This window comes from Cyprinodon tularosa, unplaced genomic scaffold (genome assembly GCF_016077235.1).
Source record: "Cyprinodon tularosa strain WSP-4 unplaced genomic scaffold, ASM1607723v1 ctg531, whole genome shotgun sequence".
NCBI lineage: Eukaryota > Metazoa > Chordata > Actinopteri > Cyprinodontiformes > Cyprinodontidae > Cyprinodon > Cyprinodon tularosa.
Window position 1 is genome coordinate 120,754 of NW_024039265.1, and position 22,635 is coordinate 143,388.

The following is a 22,635-nucleotide window of genomic DNA, read 5'->3' on the forward strand; positions in this document are numbered from 1 at the left end:
GGCTTAAGGGGGGCCGGAAGGTGACGAAGCTGTGGGGTGTCAGAAGCTGATAAGCAAGATGAGAATTTGGGGAGACTAACTGTGCTGGAGTTTCTTAAAATGAATTTAATTGGTCTCCAGATTACGATGGGATCACTGAACGTCGACTCTCCCCGGGTCTTAATGAGCTTCAGCCCTCTGATTCTGCTAAGACCCCTCAGACCAGTTTTTGAATGAATATCACAGAAATTAGAAATTAAGAAAATAGCCTAATTGTGTTTCATATCTGTTCTTTAACTCTACATTCAAACAGAGAGAGCTTACTGCATTGTAAGAAAGTGATGCTGTAAAGTCTAATCTAAGAATCGCCTTGATTGTCGATAATGAAAAGTCTTAGGTTAGGGAAAAACTGAATAAAATATACACCCAGTTCAGAACAGCTATATCACTGCACTTTCTGAAATCAAAGCAGAGATTTTTAATCTACTTGTTTACTGGTTCCATGTTTGAAGGTTTCCTATATTCTATGCAACCTGAATCTAAAAGTCACTTTAAATCGAATATTTGCCTGCAGTTTCTTGCTTCCATTAAAAACTGGATTCTCTCAGATCAATTGAAGTAGCCCCACTTTAATTTTACAGATAGTTATTGCAATACGGTGCAGAATAGTAACCATAAAGCTACATCAGTTCAATTGACAGAACATATCTCCAGTATGGAGGCTATTTCCTAAAAGGTTGTTTAAAGTTAGAGGAAGGAAAAAGATGTCAGCTGGTATTTAGAGGAAAACCATGTTTTCTACAACATCTAAAAGCATCCATATAATTCTTTTTTTTCCTTTTGACTGAGAAAAAAAGATACCTTGTCAGTAAATGAGAGGAAATGTGAAAAGAGCAACAAAATGTTTATTTTTTTCAGTTTACCTTTGAATGTTTGAATGTTTATTTCAGGTATCCTTAGAGTTTAGAAAACATTTGAAGATTTTTAAATAAAACAGGATTCATTGAAACAGCCTGTTATTGAGAATGCTTAATATTCTTGTACAGTAATATCAAATGCTTTCCAGCCAATTTCACCTTTGTAAAACATCCAAATATTTATTTAGATTTTTTTTTGTGTGTGTGACTGTGTGTGTATTGTGATGTGTTTAATCAATACAACTATATAGCCTCAGGGAGAAAAATAGTAAAAGGGCAGTAAGCAATAATTCAAACAGAACTAAAAATAGCGAAATCAGGGACTAGTGGTATCTTTTAGATGGAATATGGTGTGACATCACACACTATCTGCTGTTGTCCAGTTTATTGTTAACAAGCCAGGCTGGCCACGCATGCATGTACATCCATGTAAATAGCTGCTACTCAGGGCTTAGCCCCCCTTAGGCCATAGAGGACAGCGAAGGAGCAATATGGCTGAACGGATGAAAAGGTTCAACTCTAGATTATTATTTTCCAAAATAAAGTTAGCTTTTTAACAGCACTATAAATTCATAACTTACTTATGTCTAAAATATGCATGCTCCTGTGAGATACTGTGCTGCTTTGGGGATGTCAGGGCTGAGCTGCAGCTTGAGTACAGATAAAGAAAACAATAGCTTGCCACACATCTTGTTTTGGTCTACAGACAGTATTCAACAGTGAAACTACTGGTGAAAGTTTATTTATTGATTATTCAGGAGCTAAAAAACCTCACTGATAAGTAATGGTATCTTTAAAAAAGCAACGCTGGGTAGCTACTAAATACATAGTAGGTAAAACAGGAAATGGAACCATCACCACCTTAATTGAAATTGTATACATTTTAAAATCAAATAAAGCTTTTTTTATTATTATAAAGTCTGCATTTATGCATTTCCCGATCCAGCTTTAATTTATTCCAACTAACTCATTTTTTCCCCCTGCAGCTGACAACCAGGTAAAATACAGCTATAGACAACTATGTTCACACAGCTTTGATCCAAAAGTGACCATATAACCATTTCATTTACGCTGAGTTTGAAATCTAAAATAATCAGCTTTCAACATATCAATTGAAAGATCCGGTTTTCATTTTGGTATCTTAGACCTTGGCTGTTGCTTTTAAAAGGCAGAGAAAGTGTTGCTACTGCTGCTGCTGATCTTTTTCTCCATGAAGGTAATGTTTGTGAATCTGTGGCAGCACAGTGGAACAGAGCACCACCACTCCGGAATGTTAAAACTTTTTCTACCTTTCTTTTAGCAGTCTTATCATGGGTTTTCCAACGGTTCTCCCTATTGCAAAGACAGGAGCTTGACCTCTACTCCATGTGCCTAAGTGTGAAGCAAACAGGTCCAAGAGTTGGGATGGAAGCACAATCAGAAAAGGGAAATATAGATTAATAATAATAAACAACAAAAATAAATAAGACCATTCTTAGGAGCTTAACATTGATAAGCACTTTTTCAATAACTAATAATAGAACAATTATGACAGTTTAATTATGACGAGAATATTGTGATTTATAACATGCTAGAAGTCCCTCATTTTGTCAAATTAGTTGTATTTATTTCACTCAGAAATATACAAATTACTTTCTATATCAGAAGTGCCAGCAGCATCTCAAATGACAATAATTCTCTGCTGTGTATTTTTCAAGCTGTTTGTGTAGGTTTTGAAATAATTTTGAACATCCATAGCTGTCTAGATTCTCATTAACACATATAACCATAATATGGCAAACTCAGAGCAGGTATTCATTTCCGTCTCACTTAGGATTTAACTGTCATGTCCTCATTACAGCTCAGCCTGCTCCTGTTTCGAACTGATTAGCTCTATTATTTTTTTTCTAGAGCCATGCAGCTGCTTAAATTAATCAGAAGTTGGTCATTAAGGGCGCCATTGCAGAAGCGTTAAAGTACACGTTTCCTCCTTGCGCACTTACTATTCAGTTTCCGTTTTGAATTCAAATTGCTGTTCAATCCTCGGATGAACTTTTTAAAGCCTGAAAGCTCACGATAGAGTTTTTTTTTTTTTTAGTATTCATCATCATCATCATCATCATCATCATCATCATCATCATCATCATCATCATCATCATCATCATCATCATCATCATCAAGTAAGTTACAACTTATTTGATCTATTATTCATATACTTTTTACTTGCAGTTCCTATCTTCAGCAATCATTGGTACATGCTTGCCACTCAGGGCAACACCAAAACACACAGAACAGACAAGCATGAATGTGATAGAACCCACCCATGCATGACAGGCAGCAGCAAAAGGCCAGAGGCCAGGATTCTCACCCAGGATCTCAGTGCTGCAAATCCACATTGCTACCAACTGCATCACCATGCAGCATAGTTCTAACTTCTTGTTTGGCTAATATTCCTTTTTATTTTTTATTGATATTTAAAGCCACGGTTTGGATGTGAACCTTAATCTACAGAAATGGCCATTATTAGTGGTTATCAGTCCCATAGATTGGGGCAAGGGTTTGCCCTGCACCTAAAGGGTTATTGGTTCAATCCCTGTCTTCAGCTATCAATGTTGTTGTGTCTTTGGGCAAGACACTTCACCTGCCTACTAGTGGTGGTCAGAGGACCCAATGGTGCATGTATATGGCAGCCTCTCTTCTGTTAGTGAGCTTCAGGGAAGCTGTGGCTACAATGTAGCTTGCCACCATCAGTGTTTGCATGAATGGGTGAATTAATGAATGTAGTATAAAGCACTTTGGTCAAGTCTCCTGACTTGAAAAATTACAGGCCATTTCCCATTTACCATAGACTGGCTTTAGTCCCTACCTCCTCTACCTTCGACTAGTCTTCCTATGGCTGATAATATGCAGCTTATCCCTGATAAGAGCTACGTCTAAAACCGTAAGTTTTATTAACAATTTACTTTCATCTTTGTATCTTCTTTATTTACATTGTATTTATTTTTTAAACTGCGTTTTAAAGCTTTACTTTGAATAGATTCCAGGTATCTGTCATACAAATTAATGTGGCATTTAAAAGCAAATTACAGTTTGAGATTTTTTGTTTTCTGTAATATGAGTGACATGCAAAATGTTTTTGCAATGAAGAACTAATGACATAATGTTCAGATTAAACAGAATTATTAAATATTTCCACAGGCAAAAAAAAAAATTAAATTAGGGTTAGGGTTAGGATTCATTCAGTGATAACAACCTACTGAGCCTACTGGTTGGTAGGAGGCACAATCTGAAGAAAGTCTATTGGACTGATAACCACTAATAACGCCCATTTAATGCGATGATAACATCTGAAGCATCTGCAGAAATGTGTTTCTGCTGGTTCCATGGCTGTTGGTATTTTTGATTAAGTAAAGTTAATCATAAAAAGTTTTACAACTATTAATAGTTGATTCTGTCAAGCATAAGATGTTAATGCTGTTTTTTAATCAAAAGGCTTGGAATAACAGACTGATGTCTGAATAGAACATCAACGCTAAAGTGACATTATAGAAATTTGGATAAATGGTTCTGATATCCAACGGGAATTAGAATGACATATCTGATGATGTTCATTCTTTATTGATTGATTGATCTATTGATTGATCAGTCATGCAGTTCACATCCAATGAGTTGACCCTGGATTTGAATTCTTCCAATAATCCAATATCATACATTATATAAAAATAAAATAGTCAATACACTAGCAAAAAAGGCTTCCTGTTGTTTAGTTTGGTGAAAACTGTCGGACAAAAATAACAAATAAATAAATGTTTTCTATATGGTCTCTGCCCATTCAACAGAATTTCCAATCGATTTCAAAGCTTCAGTTCAACAGTGGACATCTCCCAATGAAATGTCCTTTCCCATCTGGCTACAGCTTGGATTGCTCTAGTTCCGACACTAAACAGCCATTTATATCATGATCATAATAATTCAATATATTCTGCAGAAAGTGTCTCAGATGTCTGTGGATTTACCACCCTTGAGTAATATCTGCAGTGAGAGTGACTGTTGAGCAGCGATATGAGTAAAGAGAAAGGAGGAACACAGACAAGACACATGCCATCTATCTTCATAGCCTGAGCAAATATCGAGAGCTATGATGTGAAAGCATCTTGCCTCGCTCTCCTCCTTCACTTCTGTGACAGATGTAAATTGATGCTTCACCAGTCGGCTCTAATGCATTTTTAAACAGGAACAGCAGCAGACAGCAAAAGAACGTGTCGCGACGGCATTACTATGACGGAGTCTCAATCTTCAGCTGCCTCCTCTTTACACGTGACACACAAAGCTATATATATGTACGCGCACACACACACAGACACACACGCTGCTGAGAATGGCTATCATTCATCATCTTTCCCAGTACAATGGGCTCAGTAAAGGTCCCATCTTTCAAAAAAAGCACCTCCACAGTGCAGTGCCCAGCCAGCACTGTGCCACTGCATCACATCTCCTGTCATCTGCAAAAACCACTTCTGCTCAGTGGGAGGGTGGATGATTAGCTGAAACACTTGATTTTGTGGTTTGAAACTAAAACTACTCTCCTAATTGATATGTCAGGACACAAACACATGAAAAGACATAATTGGTTTAATTTCTAAAAAGTCCAATTGGTGTTTTTTGTAAATGGCATGTACTTATATAGCGCCTTTATTCAAGTTAGGAGACTTGACCAAAGCGCTTTACACTACATTCATTCACCCATTCATGCACCCACACACACACTGATGGTGGCAAGCTACATTGTAGCCACAGCTGCCCTGGGGCTCACTGACAGAAGCGAGGCTGCCGTACACTGGCGCCACCGGGCCCTCTGACCACCATCAGTAGACAATGCAGGTGAAGTGTCTTGCCCAAGGACACAACGACAATGAAAGTCGGAGTCGGGGCTTGAACCGTCAACCCTCCGATTACAGGGCAAACTCCTACATCCAACGCCACTGTCGCCCTATTACTAGGCCGAACTTTAAGAAAATAATCTTATTCCCTGATTTGTTTTATATATGGTGTGTGCATAGTTCTTGTGTGTCTCTATGTTGCCCTAGTAATAGACTGGAGATATTTCCAAGTTGTCTTACATTGCCCACACATCACTGGAAATATATAGTAGCCTCTCAATGGCCTGCACAGGACTAAGCAAACATAGGAAATGAAATGATGGATTAACAGATAACTATATTTTTTAATGTATTTATTTCAGTGTGGTGTTACAAAACCCTAATCTAATGTAAGTGCAGAAGTATACTTTAAGAAAGACTCTATAGAAGAGTACACAAAGAGAAGGCACTTTTGGACTTAAAGGTATAGTGGAGGATTTTAGAGAATTTTTGAAAAGACCCGCCCTCTCCTCTTTAAAAATAAAATGCAGATGCACAACCCTGCACCCGCTCCTGAGAGGGAACGTCTATGAAACGCGTGCGAGAGCATGCAGGAGGCCATTTCTCCTCGTGCACGCTCTGTTTAAAAATTGCTGTTTGCATCGCTCATACAAGCTAATCCTCATACAAAAGAGGTTTTGCAATTTTTCCACTATGTCAGTCTCACCACCAGTAAGTGAAAATGGGGAGGAGCACGTAGGACGACCTTAGGTAAACATATCACCAGAATGATTGACAATTAGGAGGGCCACTTATTTTGATGATCCACCTGGAAAAAGAACATCCTCCACTATACCTTTAAAGACCCAGAACACAATGGGTAAATGAAATCAATCGCATTATAAGAATTAGGACCCGATGTTTCGCATCGATGTGGGAAATTCTGCCACAATGATCTGTTTTTAACCTGGTAAATGTATTTCAAACACAGGATTATAATAATGGCTCTTGAAAACTTGAAACTTTATTTTACAGTTTTTTGTTTTTGGTGATTTAAGATAGTTCTATTGCAGATGTATTTTAAATAGATGGTCTGGTGGAACCCAGAGGTTATGTAAATATGATAAAAAAGTTACTCTAACACAAGCTTAAACCAAGACTACAACATATTTTCACTTAAACATATTATTTAAACATATCTTCCTGGTTTGAAGCTCACTTCACTGATTTCAGGTGAATTTTACCGATTCATTTAAAATAATTTCATTTATAAAATATAATCATTTTTAACATTATTCTCTTGTACTCGGGTTTTAACGCTCCAAAGGATGTTGATGTTTTATGCCACATTTGACTGATTTTCGTATTTGTGTTTTTTGAACAGCAAACACAAATGGTTTAAAGCAGTTCAAAGTGCTTTATGAATAAAGTTGGATTGAATAGTATATTCTGATGATATGGTTAGACTTTTTTTCTTTTACTGAAGCTTACAACTTAGTAGTAGAAGAGGTTGTGGACTATTGTAGAAACTTTCCATAGATCAGTGTTGTCAGCTGTCACACACAGGAGGACTGATGCATTCACAAATCTACAAACAAGTATTATTTTGGGTGAAAATGTGCAAACGGTTGTATGTGTGACTTTGTGAATAGCATTTTGTTGCAGCTGCATAATGGTAAGAAGCGTATGTATGTGTTCAAGGTACGCTGCTTGTTTGAATGAGCCTGGACTCTCTGGGAATGAGAAAGCTTTCGTGTTAAATGAAATTTCCTCTATCATTTCAACTGACTTCTTAAGTGTGATTCTGTGGGTCCAGGCTTCACATTTATTTCCATCACAATACATAACAGAACAAGGTGGCTCACAGGGTTACCACATGAAGCCTGATGGCATGATACTGACAGCCTGTGTTGAAAATAGCCGTCTGTCATAAAAATTCTAAGAGATGTCACTTTGGAAGTTTGCTGGGCTCTGTACAGTCACTGCTTCTGTGTTTCTTTGTTCCCCTTTGCTTGCTGAATTATATTTATTGGTATTCTGGTTAAAGCATTTGAATATGAATTTTTTGGCGGGTATATACATGTATGAAGTCTACGTGTTATCACCTGTGTTTTATTTCGTAGTTACAGCACTGCAAAAAGTTGAAATTGAAATAACCATTTTATTTCTTGAATTGTGGAAGTAGGTGAGACCCTTTGGCCAATGGAAGACAATTTACAATTAAAATAAGAAAAAAAAAACATTTGTATTGTCTTATTTGAAGCACATATTATCTAATTATCTTATTTTAAGATAAAAAATACTCATTCCATTGGTAAATCATTTTATTTACCTACTCAAATTATGAGTAAATACACTTGATTTAAGACATTTTTGCTTATTTCTAGATCGTTTTGACAGTGTCCTAGATAAAAGACATTTAGATATTTAAAAGTAAAATGATTTGTATATCTGATCAGTTCATAGCGAAAATCTGCCTTTAAGCTGTGTTGTACTATCTCGAAATAATCAAAGATGGGTTTTTTTTTGGTTGTTTTTTTTTTTTTTTTTTGTTAACAAGGGAATCATAACAATTCAGAATACTTACATTATTTAGTTTTCAAATTTTGATTTGAGTTACTGAATGAAAACAAAGTGTTGGTATAATTGGGCCTAAGTGCAGCATTCAACACTGTTGCTCGGTCCATTTTATTAGAGCACTTGGAAAACTGGCTCAGCCTTTCTGGTACATGACTAGACTGGTTTAAGTTCCTTCTGAAGGAAAGCGCCTTTTTTGTGTCAGTTTACTACAAAAAACTGAAATTTAAATGAGCAATTGTTTCTTCATTTAAGTGCATTTTTCTTGAATTGAGGAGGTAAGTGAGACACTTTACCAATGGAACAAGATAATTTACATTTAAAATAAGAAAAAAAATCTATTATTTTAAGTGCGTCTTATCAAAATATCTTACTTTAAGAATAGAAATGCGCATTCCTTTAACAAAACATCTTATTTACCTTATCAAATTAAGGGTGAATCCACTTAATCTAAGAAATATTTACTTATTTCTAGATTCTTTTTGCAGTGTAGGTGACATTACAACACACACCAAACAAACCTCCCATGAGTTGTTCCCTAAGGGTCCATCTTAGGGCCCCTGCTGTTTAATATCTACATGTTTCCACTAAAGCTGATCTGGATAAATAGCAATATCAGCTACCATAACTATGCAGATGACACATACCTGTACATCACAATGTCACCAGGTATGAACTGTCATGTATTTTGCATATTTAGAACAAACCCAAAGATGAAGAAGCACTTTTAATTGTTATGCCCCACAAATCTAGAATAAACTCTCAAAAGTGCTGAAACCCTCAGTTGCTTCAAATTGACATAAAAACATGTTTTTTTTAGAGTGTGTCCTTTGACTGTGCTTTCTAAGCATTAGTTATGTTATCAGTCTAACTTTTATTCCATGTTCTTAATCAACTAATCTTTTTATATAACCCTCTCGTTGAATGTGCTACATTTATTTTCTTCCTCCATTCCACTAGAATTTTATTTTTTTCCTCATGTACAGCACTTTGTATGTTTTACCGCTGACATATGCAATATGAATAAACTTGCCTTGCCTTTCAGAACCAACCAGACTCTGCATTATACTCAGGTTGTAGTGTTGCTCCTAAAACTCCCACCAAATAGCTTAGGAAATATATAAATGCTGATGGATCTAAACTTGGTTACCTCAAATGGTTGTTGACTATGTGAAGCAAATTTGCAATAAATGCTGGTGTTTTATTCAGTAGTAGATGCACAAATATAAAATATAGTATCTATTTCTCAGACTGGTCAGCATGTTTTCCTGTTTCATTAATCTTCTGTCCGGTTCTTTTGCTGGCCGCTCTGCATATATATTATAGTTTTTAATGGGACTGCGTCGATTCAAGCGGTTGCTGTGCATGACTTACTCTTAAATAATAAAATTTGCCTGTGTGTTCCAGGACTGGATGTAATAAATATTGCATACGGGTCCTGCTTTATGCATTTTCTGCTTCCCTAATGTATTTGGTGTTGGCTTTTCTTGTCTGGACTCTATTTGATATGAGTCCAGCAGGCTTAATTTATCCCCAATTTGTACTCCATTGCATCCTCTACCCCTTTCTGTTAATTTAGTAATTAAAAGCTTATTTTACTTATCTTACAAAGGAAACCAATTAGACCTTGGTTCCCATTTTTAGTTTAAAATCCTTGCATCGTTCAACACACAAAAAAAAGTGCCATTAAAAGTCAACATTTTTGTGGATTACAAATGCCTTCTCTCACACCGCTGTCTATTTACACTTTGACACACTGAGTTCCTTGTGGACATTCAAGGTATTTCATTGCTTTTTGTCATTGCAGGTACCCACCAACACAACTATAACCATGTGGCTCTAGGTAGCCCGACACGCACACCTAAGAATGGTAAGAAAAACTACAGGGAACGGAGGGGAATCTTAAAGTGACTTCAAGGATTAGCTTTGTGTCTGACAGTCATCTCTTCATTACTTGAGATGGATGAGTGACAAACCCACTGACATGGTCCTCCTTTCAATTCACTGCATATACAGTCCCTGAAAAAGTATTCACATACCTCTGGCTTTCTTTTACTTTTTGTCACATAACAGTTACTAACCATTATTAAAATTTTACTTGATAGACATGTTGGAAGTGATCCAAATTAATCCAATGAGTCGAATTTACCTCAAAATCACAGTGGTTTAAAGGCTGTAGAGGTTTATCACTAACACCAAAGAACCCATCGGATTGGCCAGAGATAAAGCAGGTTTAGGTTTAGGTCATAGAGTAATTATCTAAACTCTAAGCATCTATCAGAGCACCTTTAAAGTATGACACGGTAATAGTGTTAAATATGGCACAGTGGAAAATCCTGCAAGACAAAGCCTTTTAAAGTTTGTCTTGGTCAGCTGGTTGCCTATTACCATTTAGGTAACAGGCAAGGCAAGGAAAGCATTATTTAGAGGAGCAGCTTAAAAGAGGAACAGCAGAATCTGTTAAGAGGGATTCACACATGTTTGATGTGGTAAGATGTATCGGCTCTGCTCAGATGAATGTCAGGACTGCTGTAAACGTAACTCTGGGAAATCCAACATATTGGAATGTCTTTACCCATTATCCTATTGTATGTGGTATTCACTGAGGGCAACTGGGCAAGAACCCTTCTATTATAGCAACCTACAGGCAAAAAAACTATTATGTCCCAAAGCTTGTTCTTTATAATTTTGTTTTTCTCTTATGAAATGAGACCACATACTCGGGTCATTGCATGCTTGTTCACTCCAGCATCACGTCTGCTCTTGAGAGGTTTAGCAAGAGTTCCTGTGTGACAGTTGGGTCAAATGGATTTGTGTGTGATGTGATTCATTTGTCTTGTGGTTGGAGACAACACATCTTTTGACCAGAACTGTTTAATCCTTATCATTTATTGTCAGGTGTAAGGTCTGTTGCATTTTGAAAATCACCTGACAGGTTTACAATCTTGCCATGTGAACCCGCATTTAGCAACAATGTTTTGCACAGATTGGGCCTGTATGGGACTAAAGAAAAAGCCAGTGATGACAGAAAGCCATAAAAATTTCCATCTGCAAATCTGTGAAGATTTGCAGTTTTCCAGGTCAAGGCCAAGCTTGAAAGGTTCAGTTTATGCAAAGTTTTCTTATTCAATATTCTTCTTAATTTCTAAATAGTATTGAACAGCACTAAGATAAATATACTGTAGATGTAACAAAGAATTACGTGGGGGAACAAAAAGATGCTTTGTTCCCTCCTAATGGATTGGCCACGGAGGTCACCTGGGAGGTTAATGGTCGTTAGGGGGTTCTGATGCATCCATCTGCATTTTTGCTTCAAGCAATGTTTTAGACCGTCAAACATGCAGATAATAGTTCTTTTTTTCATATGAGACTCAGCTGAACTTTCTTGCTTCCATGCAAAGCCCTCTGTGTGGCTCACCTTGGATACAACTGAACACTGGTTTCATATGGGGAAATATTGTATTGTCAAAATATGGCTGTGGCAATACTTCTCTTCACAAGAGAAGAGAAGATGGTCATGGCAGATGATGCAGCTGAACACGGAGATTCCTGAAGAACACCTGTTATAGGGTGCATAGGATCCAAGAAAAGGGTGGAAGTTCATCTTGGAGCTGCCACCCTTAGATATAGAGCCAGTGTTAAAATTATAGTTTTTATCAAATCATAGAAGTTTGAAAGGGACCTCTTCACAAATACTTTTTATAAGTCATCCTTTAAGAAATACATCCACCTAGGTGCCGACGCCCAGATGGGTTTCAAGAGGTTAAAAGTGGGTTGTGCAGACTTCTACAAAAAAGATAAAAAAAAATAAAATAAAACGGTCATGTTGCAAGGGTGTGAATACTTTTACAAGGCCAAAGATTAAATCCTGGTGTTTTCGCAACTCATGGTCATGTCCATTTTTACACTGAACAAGATTAAGCCTCCATTTCTTCTGTTCCGTAAGATAAATACCATAATATTCTTTCCAGGTCATCCAATGGTGGGATGACAGACTTTGTGGACTCCATTTTACTTTGCTGCTCTACAAAATAACCAAAGTTATCACCTAAAGCTAATAGTGGCCAATGAGGCAACTCCATAAACATATTTTTTTTTGTTCTGACGTCATCCAGCTGTCAATCTATACCATTATTGTGGGGGTTGCATATTTAAAGAAGCAGGAAAAAATAGCAAAGAGTGAGAAGGCTAGATATAGTTTTCCTACTTCTAAATAATTAATTTACACACATTTTGTAATTTTTTTCACTTTCCAATTAAAATAGATATTCAAAATATGTAGCATTGCACGTGCATGACGTTTGCAGCCGGAATTGTTCTTTCTTTTGTTAACATAATTGACCATATGGTGTAGACACACTCACCCAGATAAGCAAGCCACACACTGGGAACAAATGCTTGGAGATCTGTGGGAAACATGAAAAATCCATTTCAACAATATATCTAACACAGTCACTTTGATCACAGTCTGGCTGAAATCCTTTGCATTTCAGCATGCAGTGTATTTTCTAGATAAAACCCAATGTTCCATTTCTCTCTGCCTGGCCCACTACTGACACAACCAGAGCACAAAATGGCAAAATGGGCACAGGCTCTGGAAGTGGAGCCACTGGAGGCGAAGGCTGATTTCATCAGAATAATTGTTTATGGGAGCCTTTTCTGCACTGGTCATGCTGAATGTGGAGAAGGTTTGTGTGCAGTGTGTTCTTTCTCTTACCATCAACATGTTTCTGAAATCTTTTTTGTTGTGTTTTTTTTTGTTGTTGTTTTTGCTTGGGTTTGGTAGCTCACCGATCATTGAGGCGTGGTAAGTCATACATACATATTTGATTTGATATAACTGTTTATCCATTTTATTACACATCCTCCACAATCCAACCCTCATGAATCTGTCTTCCTTTCTTTCATATCTGCTGGTGTATTGTCAGACCTGATTTAAGTAGATTTGAAAGCGTGTTTGATCCTGCTCCTACAGGAAACTTCTAGGGTTTGCCATGTGGGTTCAAATATACTGTTTCAGTATTATATGATTTTATCGAATTGCAAAAGTCCAAACCACACTGAGGCTTAAAGTTGTCTCTTTCTTACTGCCAACAAATCCTAAAAAAGATTTTTTTCCTTTTAGTGGACAAAATAGGAACTGTGAAAAATGAAGAATGACAGTTTTGCAATATCTGTGCTGAAATCTCTCACTCCCTCTCTCTACTCTCACACAAACACACAAACATACATTTTCTTTGTCTTAAAAGAAAAGTGTACCACCTTTCAGTCAACCAGTTGACTGGCAGTGCACCATATCTCATGGGCGAGACACAAAACAGAAAGACAGATGTTTTAAAGCAGCAATAGTTAATGGTTTTAAAAGTTTAGTTTCATAGAACACTCAAAGCTCTAATGCAAACTAAGAATTCCCCTACAGGGATGCATTGATACACAGAGGTTAAAGCGTGTGACCCATGTACAGAGGCCTTGACATGACCATCGTGGGTTTACTCTATGCCCTATGTCTTCCCCCTCTCTACCCAATGGGAATAACCTTGTTTTGCCTGCAAACATTAAGCCCAAACACAGATCTATTTTGTGGCAAAAAAATTGCATATATTTTATTCTTTCAAATGAGCAGAGGAATCTAACAGCTTTGTCACTTAAGCCCTAAATAAGTTTTGTCATCGATTTTTATATATAGCTTCAATCTTTTCATTGGATTTGTTGGCAGAAAAGCTCAAATTTAAGTTCCTCACTGTGGAACACTATCCTTAGCTGATAAGTCACCAAACTCTTGAACTATTTGAGCCAGGTCTGTGTGGTTGTAGTGTCTGTCTTGATGAAGAAGTGAAACATGTTTGCTATTTAAAGTTAACAGCATGCCACAGCCCATTCTTCCTTATTGATGCAGGATTGCAGACACTCCACCCAGAAATCATTTACATTATTCAGACCCCATTTCCTGCAGTTTCCTGGACCCCCAGCAGTCGTGTGACCCTCCTGAATCCCCTCTGCCTATTCTGTCAATTTTCCCGTCCAGATTTTCTCCCCTTCTTGTATTACAGTCAACCTTTTGTCCCTTTCAGGTGGCCTCATCTTCATCTCTACTGCATTTTATCCTATGTTTTCCATCTTGCAGAAATTGCAAAAAGCCCTTTTTCTATCCGTTCAATGAAGGCGGCTGTAGAGCCTCATCCATGTAGCAGCTCTGTACTCTGACAGACTTTGTTACAGGGGGGACGTGAGATAGAGAAGCAGCCAGAAAGACAATGAGAGAGAAGGGAATACGGGATGGACAAGAAAGAATTAAGAAGCGAAGAAAAGTGGGTGGTAGCATGGTGGGAAAGATAAGATTGACAGAGTGAGGAGGACGGAGCTAAATGGCACAGACTGAATGTTTGCGTCCATGCATGTGTGTGAGGAAGAGAGATAAAAAGTAGAGTAAGAATAACAGAAACTTAGGTCATTCAGACACTCCTTCTGCCTGCAGCCCAACCCGAGTGTGCTCCTGAAATCATATCACGTCGTTTGAACAGCAGTCCGTCTGGGCATTGCTCCCTGCCTGGTCCCAGATCACATCACAGCGCTGTCATGAACAGGGTCACTCTCAAACACTCAGAAGCTGTTATGTGTTCTGTCTTGTTTTCTTCCTCTCGTTTCCCTCTCTGAGCACTGCTTCCTCGAGTCAAACCACCGCCTCACCTGTCGAGCCACTGCAAGCACTCATTGAGTGTGTAATGTTTCCACCTAAAATGCCCTACCATGTAAAGAAAGCTGGAGTTTTAGATGTGCAAGCATCTCTGAAGAACAGGCACTTGGGTATGGAAGCTCCATAAAGCTTCAAAGTCAAGACTTTAGAAAGAACATGAAGAGAGCCAAGGACAGCTCTAAGATTTTAAAATCGCACTTAGAACAGCCAGCTGTAAGATGTTTCATTTTTCACTTCTCAGCAAATTTCATTTATAAGCAGTGGCTTGTATGTATAACAGTTCCCATGAAACGTCCAATTTTTATTTGTTTTTTTTGGAGTGTTATGAGACGCTCAAGCACAAAGTGACAAATGAAACTGGAAGGAATATAAAACATGAGTTTCATTTCTCTCTTTTACCTGTTTTTAACAAATAGAAATCTCGAAAATGTGGATGGCACAGATATCTTAAATAATATTTAGAAAAAGCTTCTTATGAGGTATTTTCTCTATTAGTGTTGCATGTCAACAAACTAAATGTTTGCCCAGGTAAAATGGCCATGGCTCTGTCAGATCAATAGAGAGTTCCAGCAGAACAGCCGTTTTAATTTCTCAATTGGACTTCAGTCTGGAGTGTAATTTGATCACATGAATACACGTTAAACATTTTAACACTTTACATTTACAGTGTTGATTTGGCAAGACAGGACAATGAGAGTTTAATTATAGAGCACTTTTCGTCAAAGATCTTTACACCAAATCAAAAGAGAAACATTAAAATGACAAAAATACAAACACTCGCATAAAAAGAAACAGATGTTAAAACGGCTTTAGATATTCTCCAATCTCACTCTCCCCACTCATCTGTGATCAAGCAAAAAGTTAATCAGTAAGACCTTTTAGACAAAAGCTGCTGCAAGCAAATCTTGAGCTGGAAAGGAAAGAATCTAAATGCCGCCCTCATGTTTTGTTCTTGAACTTTGAACACTGAATATGCAGGTCTTTGTGGTAGTGATGCACCAACATCAAAATCTAACCAATATGCATACTGCTGTTAAGGCTGATAACTGATAGTCATCAATATTATTACCTCTAAACCCATTGGACCAATTAAAAAAATGAGCAAAGGGTTAACCTTGTCTCTCTGTAGTGTTAAAAACCCAGAATCCAGACCTGCTTCGTTACCGTTGTCATATGAACAAAGCAAGTAATCACATAGAAATATATGTCCATCCAGATTTTAATCCATAAAATATAGATATGGGCTGGTAATATCGGTCCCATATACTTATTAGACCAATAGTGATATAATATATTTAAAAACGCAGCTATCAGTATATTGGTTATTCCTATTGTGAAAACATTAGGTGGCCATCTTGTTTTTACTATTGTCTCATAGCAGCGTTTTAAATTCTGCCATTTACAAGCAGTTCATTTGAACAGTGATTTTTTTATGTTTTCATTTTTAGGACCTCTTAGAATTACTGACACATTGAAGGCTGTAGTCATGAAGTGACACATAGTTGTGTCCTGTTCTAAACTCTACCCATAATTTTTTCCATTCTGATAAGCTTCCTTTTTCCTCTTGAAGAGCAACACTACTGCATTATGATGCTTTCACCTCTTTGCTTCACTGTGGCGACACTGTGTGTACTGTTAGTTCTTCACGCGAATAACTGAATACATGCCGAAGCAAAACTTACATTTCTCTACATAGCTTGTGCCAATTGACAAATTAGACATTTTTTCAACAATGGCTGTCTTCCTCTTATGTTTTCATGAAGGGCAGTAATTCATGTATGAAATTAGCTGTGGAACCCCTCAGCCCCTTTTAAAAAGACCTAGGAATCTTATTTTTTTTTTTTTTCTATACATTTCTATTCTGTCACTCTTGGTGACAGTAATGGCTCTTATTTCCAGTTTTCCATGATGGGTTAAATACCTTTCTGTAGGATAGTTCAAGTCTTCAATCATTTTTTCTTGACCTATTTATTGTTCTTTGACCTTCATGAAGCTCTTTCACCAACAGCCTATCTGGGTTTAATATGACTTACTTCTAATTAACATGTAAGTGGACTTTGATTAATGGAAACATAACCCTTTAATAAATATTATAGTATAGATTTTTTTTTTATTATTTCTAAAGGAAAAAAAACTGCCATTTACTTCTACTGTGATACACACCACTTTGTGTTGATAGATCTCATGATACTCCAAATTGAATACATTTCTGTTTTGGTTATAACGCTACACAATATGAAAATATATGTCCTAAATTACCTAAGTTAACCTCCCCACTACCAACTGATTTATCCAGAAATACATTTTCTAAAAAAAATTAGTAGATTTTTCATCACCTCTGCCCCCAGGGATCATTCGTATAACTAAAACTTCAGCTCTTCCATCAGCCTGCTCCTGTTTTCCTCCACTTCAGCAGGTGGTCCGCCTGTGATGATTGCCAGGGGTCTCATCCTTGCAAGGTGTCATTTGAAGGAGTTTGGGTTGGGGAGCAGAAGAAACCAGCCTGCCCAATATTTCCTCTTCTGTGTCTGTATATGTACGTATGTGTCTCCAGAGAACAATCGGATAAGCGGCATCCTGACCTCGCAGACGGAGCCCTACGACCTGTCTTTCTCACGTTCCTTCCAGAGCCTGTCACATCTGCCACCCTCCTACGAGGCGGCCGTCAAAGCCGACCTCAGCCGGTTCTCATCCCTGAAGAAACTCAGTAGGTCCAAGTTCACTGCACTAATGCAAGCGAAGGATCCCCGTCTTGGTGCCTGCATGATTAAAAAACAAATTAAAAAAATGTATTATATGCGGTTCCCTGTTTCTTGAGCCTAAGCTACTATAGCACCATATTGTTTATCTCAAAGTGCGAATTCCCGGCTGTTTTGAGGATATCTGACAAAAGTAGTCATTACCCAGGTTATTTTGCTCAGCACAGTTGTGTAAATATGAAGGTAAATCAAGAGTACTTTGAATCTAAATGAGCTATATCCTTTTCATCTCTGAGCATGGAAAAATAAGTAGTCATCTCAAAGAAACTATAAAGCTAAGACATTCCTTTTTTATTTTTGTCTTCACTTAAATACTGCAGCCACATATTTTCTCAAAGCAAAGAAATGCATTAAGTGGCGTATTGGGCCAAGTCTGGCTCGGCTCTGTTTCATATTGATTTAGTGGCGTTACGCTGGATTTCTGCTGCGTAATGAGGTCTCATCTCCCGATATACTCTAAGTGAACTATTTCTTGAAGCTTGTGTAATCTCATCAAGACCGTCCAGCTTCATTGCTGGCATGTGTTCAAAGTGAAGGATGACGCTCCGCAGCTCATCCAGTCAGAGTTCACTCCACACTGCCACACAGAGCAGCAACTGCCAGGAACCTTTTCTGCAAAGTGAAAAATGGTTATGAGGCATTCAGGGCTGCTTATCATATATTCATGTACCAAATGCTTTCAAAGTATAACAGCTTTTGATGGAAATTAAAACAAAACCAAATTAATTCAATTTACACAACAGAAGCCTGCTACATAGACTGTGTTAAAAGTCTACAAATACCCTCAGGCAGTGTCCTTCAGTCTTGCTAACTTTCTTTCTGCTTCCAAAGCAAATTATTTGTTGCAGCAAATAGCCAAAAGGCTCTTCTGTTTCTTTTTGTTGCTTAACTACTCTGTGTATGCTGACGGATCATGCTGGATTGTGCGAGAGGGAAGATAGAGCAGCGGTTTTATTTTCGAGATAATAAAAGAGAATAATGCTTCTGCTTATTAATGCAAATTGCTATCAAAATGAAGAAAAAAAACATTTAGACTGTTGCCATGTTGGACAGTATACATCACAAGTTATTCATTCACTCCATGATAATATGGTTGATGAGCTTGCAGTGCCCTGGCCAGATCGTGCTGACTATTATGCTTGAGAAGGGAACATCTTGTTTTTATTATTTCTCATAATGAATCGATTTGCAGCAGGCGCCTGTGTGCCAGAGGGGATTTTGGCTGAATCTGATATGGACAGGTGGCATGAGCCTTTTTGCACTCATTATTGAAGGAGATAGCATCACAAACAAAAGCCATTTACAAGCTCTTCATAAATTATTTCTGCTTGCGTTCACTTCTAATTAAGTGCAAACCAGTCATTTATTGACATTCATGGATAATGATTCGTTTCCTTGAAAAGATGTCCGAACCAACTTTTGTAAATGTATCCCACCATGTTTCTAATTCTGTAAAGAGTTGTTGTGCATGTATTTATGTTGTGTGGCATGACCATGATCCTATATTCTTTCCTAAAGTTGATTATCTCTGAAAGTATTTGTCACTTTGGTCTGTCTCTAAATGCATGTTTTCTTGTCTGCATACAAAAGTAAAGAAAGAGGCAACTATTAATGAATATTAGACCTCTTGCAGCTCTCAAGGATGTACTGTATTTGCACTGAAACAAGTAGCATTGCAGCATGTTTGTTTAAAGTGCCCGAATGTTTCCATGTATGTCACTTTAATGCTTGTTCCTGTTTATGGACTTCCTCATGACCTTTAAAAAATTTTCCCCACAGCCAGGGCTGACTGTAGCATTCCCGATGAAACTTGGATGTGGATGTTGTGTGCCTAGCATGTACTATGCAATTCCTCTATTTCTATTCCCTGTTATGAGCTTGGAAAGGTGAAACACAGATGGGTCTGTCAACATCACTCTCTGCCATATGTGCAATGTTTTACTCTTCCTCTTGATCTAATTTTTTTCCATTCCTGTGCAAACATCTTCCTGTTTTTTTTTTTTTTTGCCCTTTCACATCCTGGATCTCTTTCCTCCTCACTTGCCTTCTTTTCTTTGCTTAATTATGATTTTCTTTGTAGCAGATAAAGAAGTTGATGACTACTACACCCGTAAGCGTCACCTGCCTGACCTGGCAGCAAGAGGAACTCTTCCTTTGCATGTTCTCAAAATAAGTCAAGAACAGGTGGGTGCACAAGGGTTGGAATTGAAAGAAAAGTCTTTAAAATTAGGTGATATTCTCTGAAGTGATAAGTGAAGGTTCTGGCTCTAAGCCCGAACACTTTCATTTCTTTTAATCTTCATTAGAGTTAATCATTCAGTAGTTTCCAATTAGAGTGCCTCAAATTGTGAGTGATCTTACCTTAGTCATGTTTTTGCTCTCCAGCATCGGGAACAACCACAGCAACAACTCCAAAGCCAACCACCACAATCCAGTATCTCCCAGGCTCCTCCTCAGTCGCAGTCTTCCCAGCAGCAATCCCAACAAAGGCAGAGGCCTCGTCGTGTCCAGAGAGCCATGTCCCAAGACCGTGTCTTGGTCCCACAAAGTGGTCCACACCAGGAGTACAACATGTCCTCTGAGGGCATGTCCCCTTATGGTGGCCGAATTCTCTCAGATGAGCAGCTTCTGTCTGCTGAACGTCTTCGATCCCAGGAGCGTCTTCTACCACAGGACCGTCACACCTCCCAAGATCGCCTGTACTCCAAGGATCGCATGTACTCCAAGGACCGACTCCTGTCCCAAGAGCACTTGTATTCCAAGGATCGCCATTACTCTCAAGAACGCCTCTACTCACAAGACCGCTTGTATTCGCAAGACCGCCTCCTGTCTCAAGATCCTCTCCTGTCACCAGACAAGTTGGTGATGTCCTTGAAGCGTGGTATGGTCACTAGCATTTCTGGAGGTTTTCACGGTAGTGACAAGTCAATTTCTCGTGCCATCTCACACACTGATGTGTTCACGCCAACTACTCCCCTTATGGATCGCTACAAGATGACCAAAATGCACTCGCATCCAAGTGCATCGAACAATGGTGTCAGTGGCAGTGGTGGCAGCAGCGGGGCACAGGGAACTGGGGTAGCTGTACATTCCAACACGTTAGCCATGAATCAGACAGCAAATAAGAGACAGGTGTTTGCCTCTAGACGAACTCACACTGTGGAGCAGCTCCACTATATCCCACAGCACCACCAGCAGCAACAACAGCCACAGCACTACCGCACAGGCAGCAAGACTGAAGTGACTGTGTAACAGTAGCCCTAACCTAAACTGTGCTGGAAGAATCAATGCTGTACCAGGCCATGGGTTTTTTTGCACAACTTGCCACCTTGTAGAGTAGAAAGTAGTGACTTAATTTACCTTAACTGAAAATTCCAGGACCAAGATCATCAACTAGCTTACTGTGAGACCGGAACAAAGAACTACACTGTACACTGCATAAACATGCCCAGCAAGATTTGAAGCCAGATAGGGTTGTGGAAGGGATGAGGTTGGGTCTTGTCAAGTTAACCTGCCTAATATACCTTCCAGTTTCTGGATAATCCAATTGTCCACAGCCTACAGCCTGCCTCTGTATATGTTTTAGTGGAAACACGTATTGTGTCTATTCAAGCCTTGATCAGTCCCCTTTGTCCCACAAATCTATGACCTTTTCTGGCAAATCTTAAAGGGCTTTGCATGGTTATAAACAAAAACTGATTCCTCCGTGACTTTCGTTGTTTGACACAACACCATCACAGGCAATGAACAAGAGGGAGCCTGTAATCTCTTTATAAATATATAAATAAATAACATAAATGAATAAAAAGAATATTTTTATGCCCCATCTAACTCATAGCCCTAGAGAACCTCATGAAAGAAACTGAAATGGATGTTATCTGCACTTGTATTTGGTGCCTCTGACAGATGTTCCATTTCTATATACCAAGTGGTTTTGTGGGTTACTAAGCACAATCAATAGAAAATATTCAGTTTTGGTCTATCTTTGACTTTGAATAGTGATGGCTAGCTTGTTTTGTTTTTAAAACAATGGCATTTTATTTTTCCCTTCTTTTGCTTCCAGTAGGCAATTGTAAATAAGCTATCCTTGAAGCAGTCTTATGGACAAGTCTGTACTGGATGAACTTTGTATTAGACTGTCTGTTTTAAATAGATTCTTAAAAACTATAACTCATCACTGTTTAGTGAGTTTAAGATAGAAACCCACTTAACAAATATCTGACAGGATAATTACTGTGTTTCTTTGCCAACTTGGTTGGACAAGAAGTGAATGAATGTGTTACTAACAATAGATATACCACGTTCTTGTTTGGATGTAGACTGTATTCCATTAATATAGGAAGACCGGATTATCTTGGTTATGGAGTACAACATTTGTCAAAGTAGGGTCAAATAAATCATCCATATTTTTCTAAAAATGCAACATGGCTCAGTGAGATTTTTGTGTTGTTGTCTTTATTAAACAATTTCCTGCTACCTTTGATCACATGTTTGTGAATTATGCAAGTGGGTTACAGAAATTAACCACAGGTTGCCTTTGTGATTATAACAGGGGAATCTCTCACCAATTATGACTGATCTAAATGTTATCATAAAAACACATACTACATTCACAATGCATTCTGCACTACATGTGTTAGGAGTTTCTTAGTAAGAGACTGAGGATTTTCTGTAAACAGAACTTTAAATACCAAACTCAGTAACACTTTCTCCTGAAAAATGGAACACCCAAACCAAAGCTGTGTGCCATTGCTTACGCAATCCAGTTAAGCCAGGATTGCTCAGACTCCTAAATCAATGAAACCAAAAACAGAATTACCAAAAGAGCATACAGTAACAGCCATTCAAAATGGCCCTTCCCAGTCAAATGC

General features: G+C 38.1%; 1 protein-coding gene across 14 annotated transcripts in view; it reads left to right on the forward strand.

The window, feature by feature from the left end:
- The window catches only part of LOC119796030 (protein shisa-6-like), a 109,575-nt gene extending 87,388 nt beyond the window's left edge, over positions 1-22,187 (forward strand). For 2 of the 14 annotated variants that reach the window (XM_038304339.1, XM_038304343.1), the window contains 5 exons: positions 10,119-10,181; positions 13,098-13,118; positions 17,560-17,712; positions 19,845-19,948; positions 20,150-22,187. In XM_038304339.1, coding sequence (XP_038160267.1) covers positions 10,119-10,181; positions 13,098-13,118; positions 17,560-17,712; positions 19,845-19,948; positions 20,150-21,016 — 1,208 coding nt within the window. In that variant the 3' untranslated portion in view covers positions 21,017-22,187. The remainder of the gene's footprint in view (positions 1-10,118; positions 10,182-13,097; positions 13,119-17,559; positions 17,713-19,844; positions 19,949-20,149) is intronic. The other 12 variants (XM_038304345.1, XM_038304349.1, XM_038304346.1 and 9 more) reach the window with 7 other exon arrangements.
- Positions 22,188-22,635: the final 448 nt, after the last annotated feature.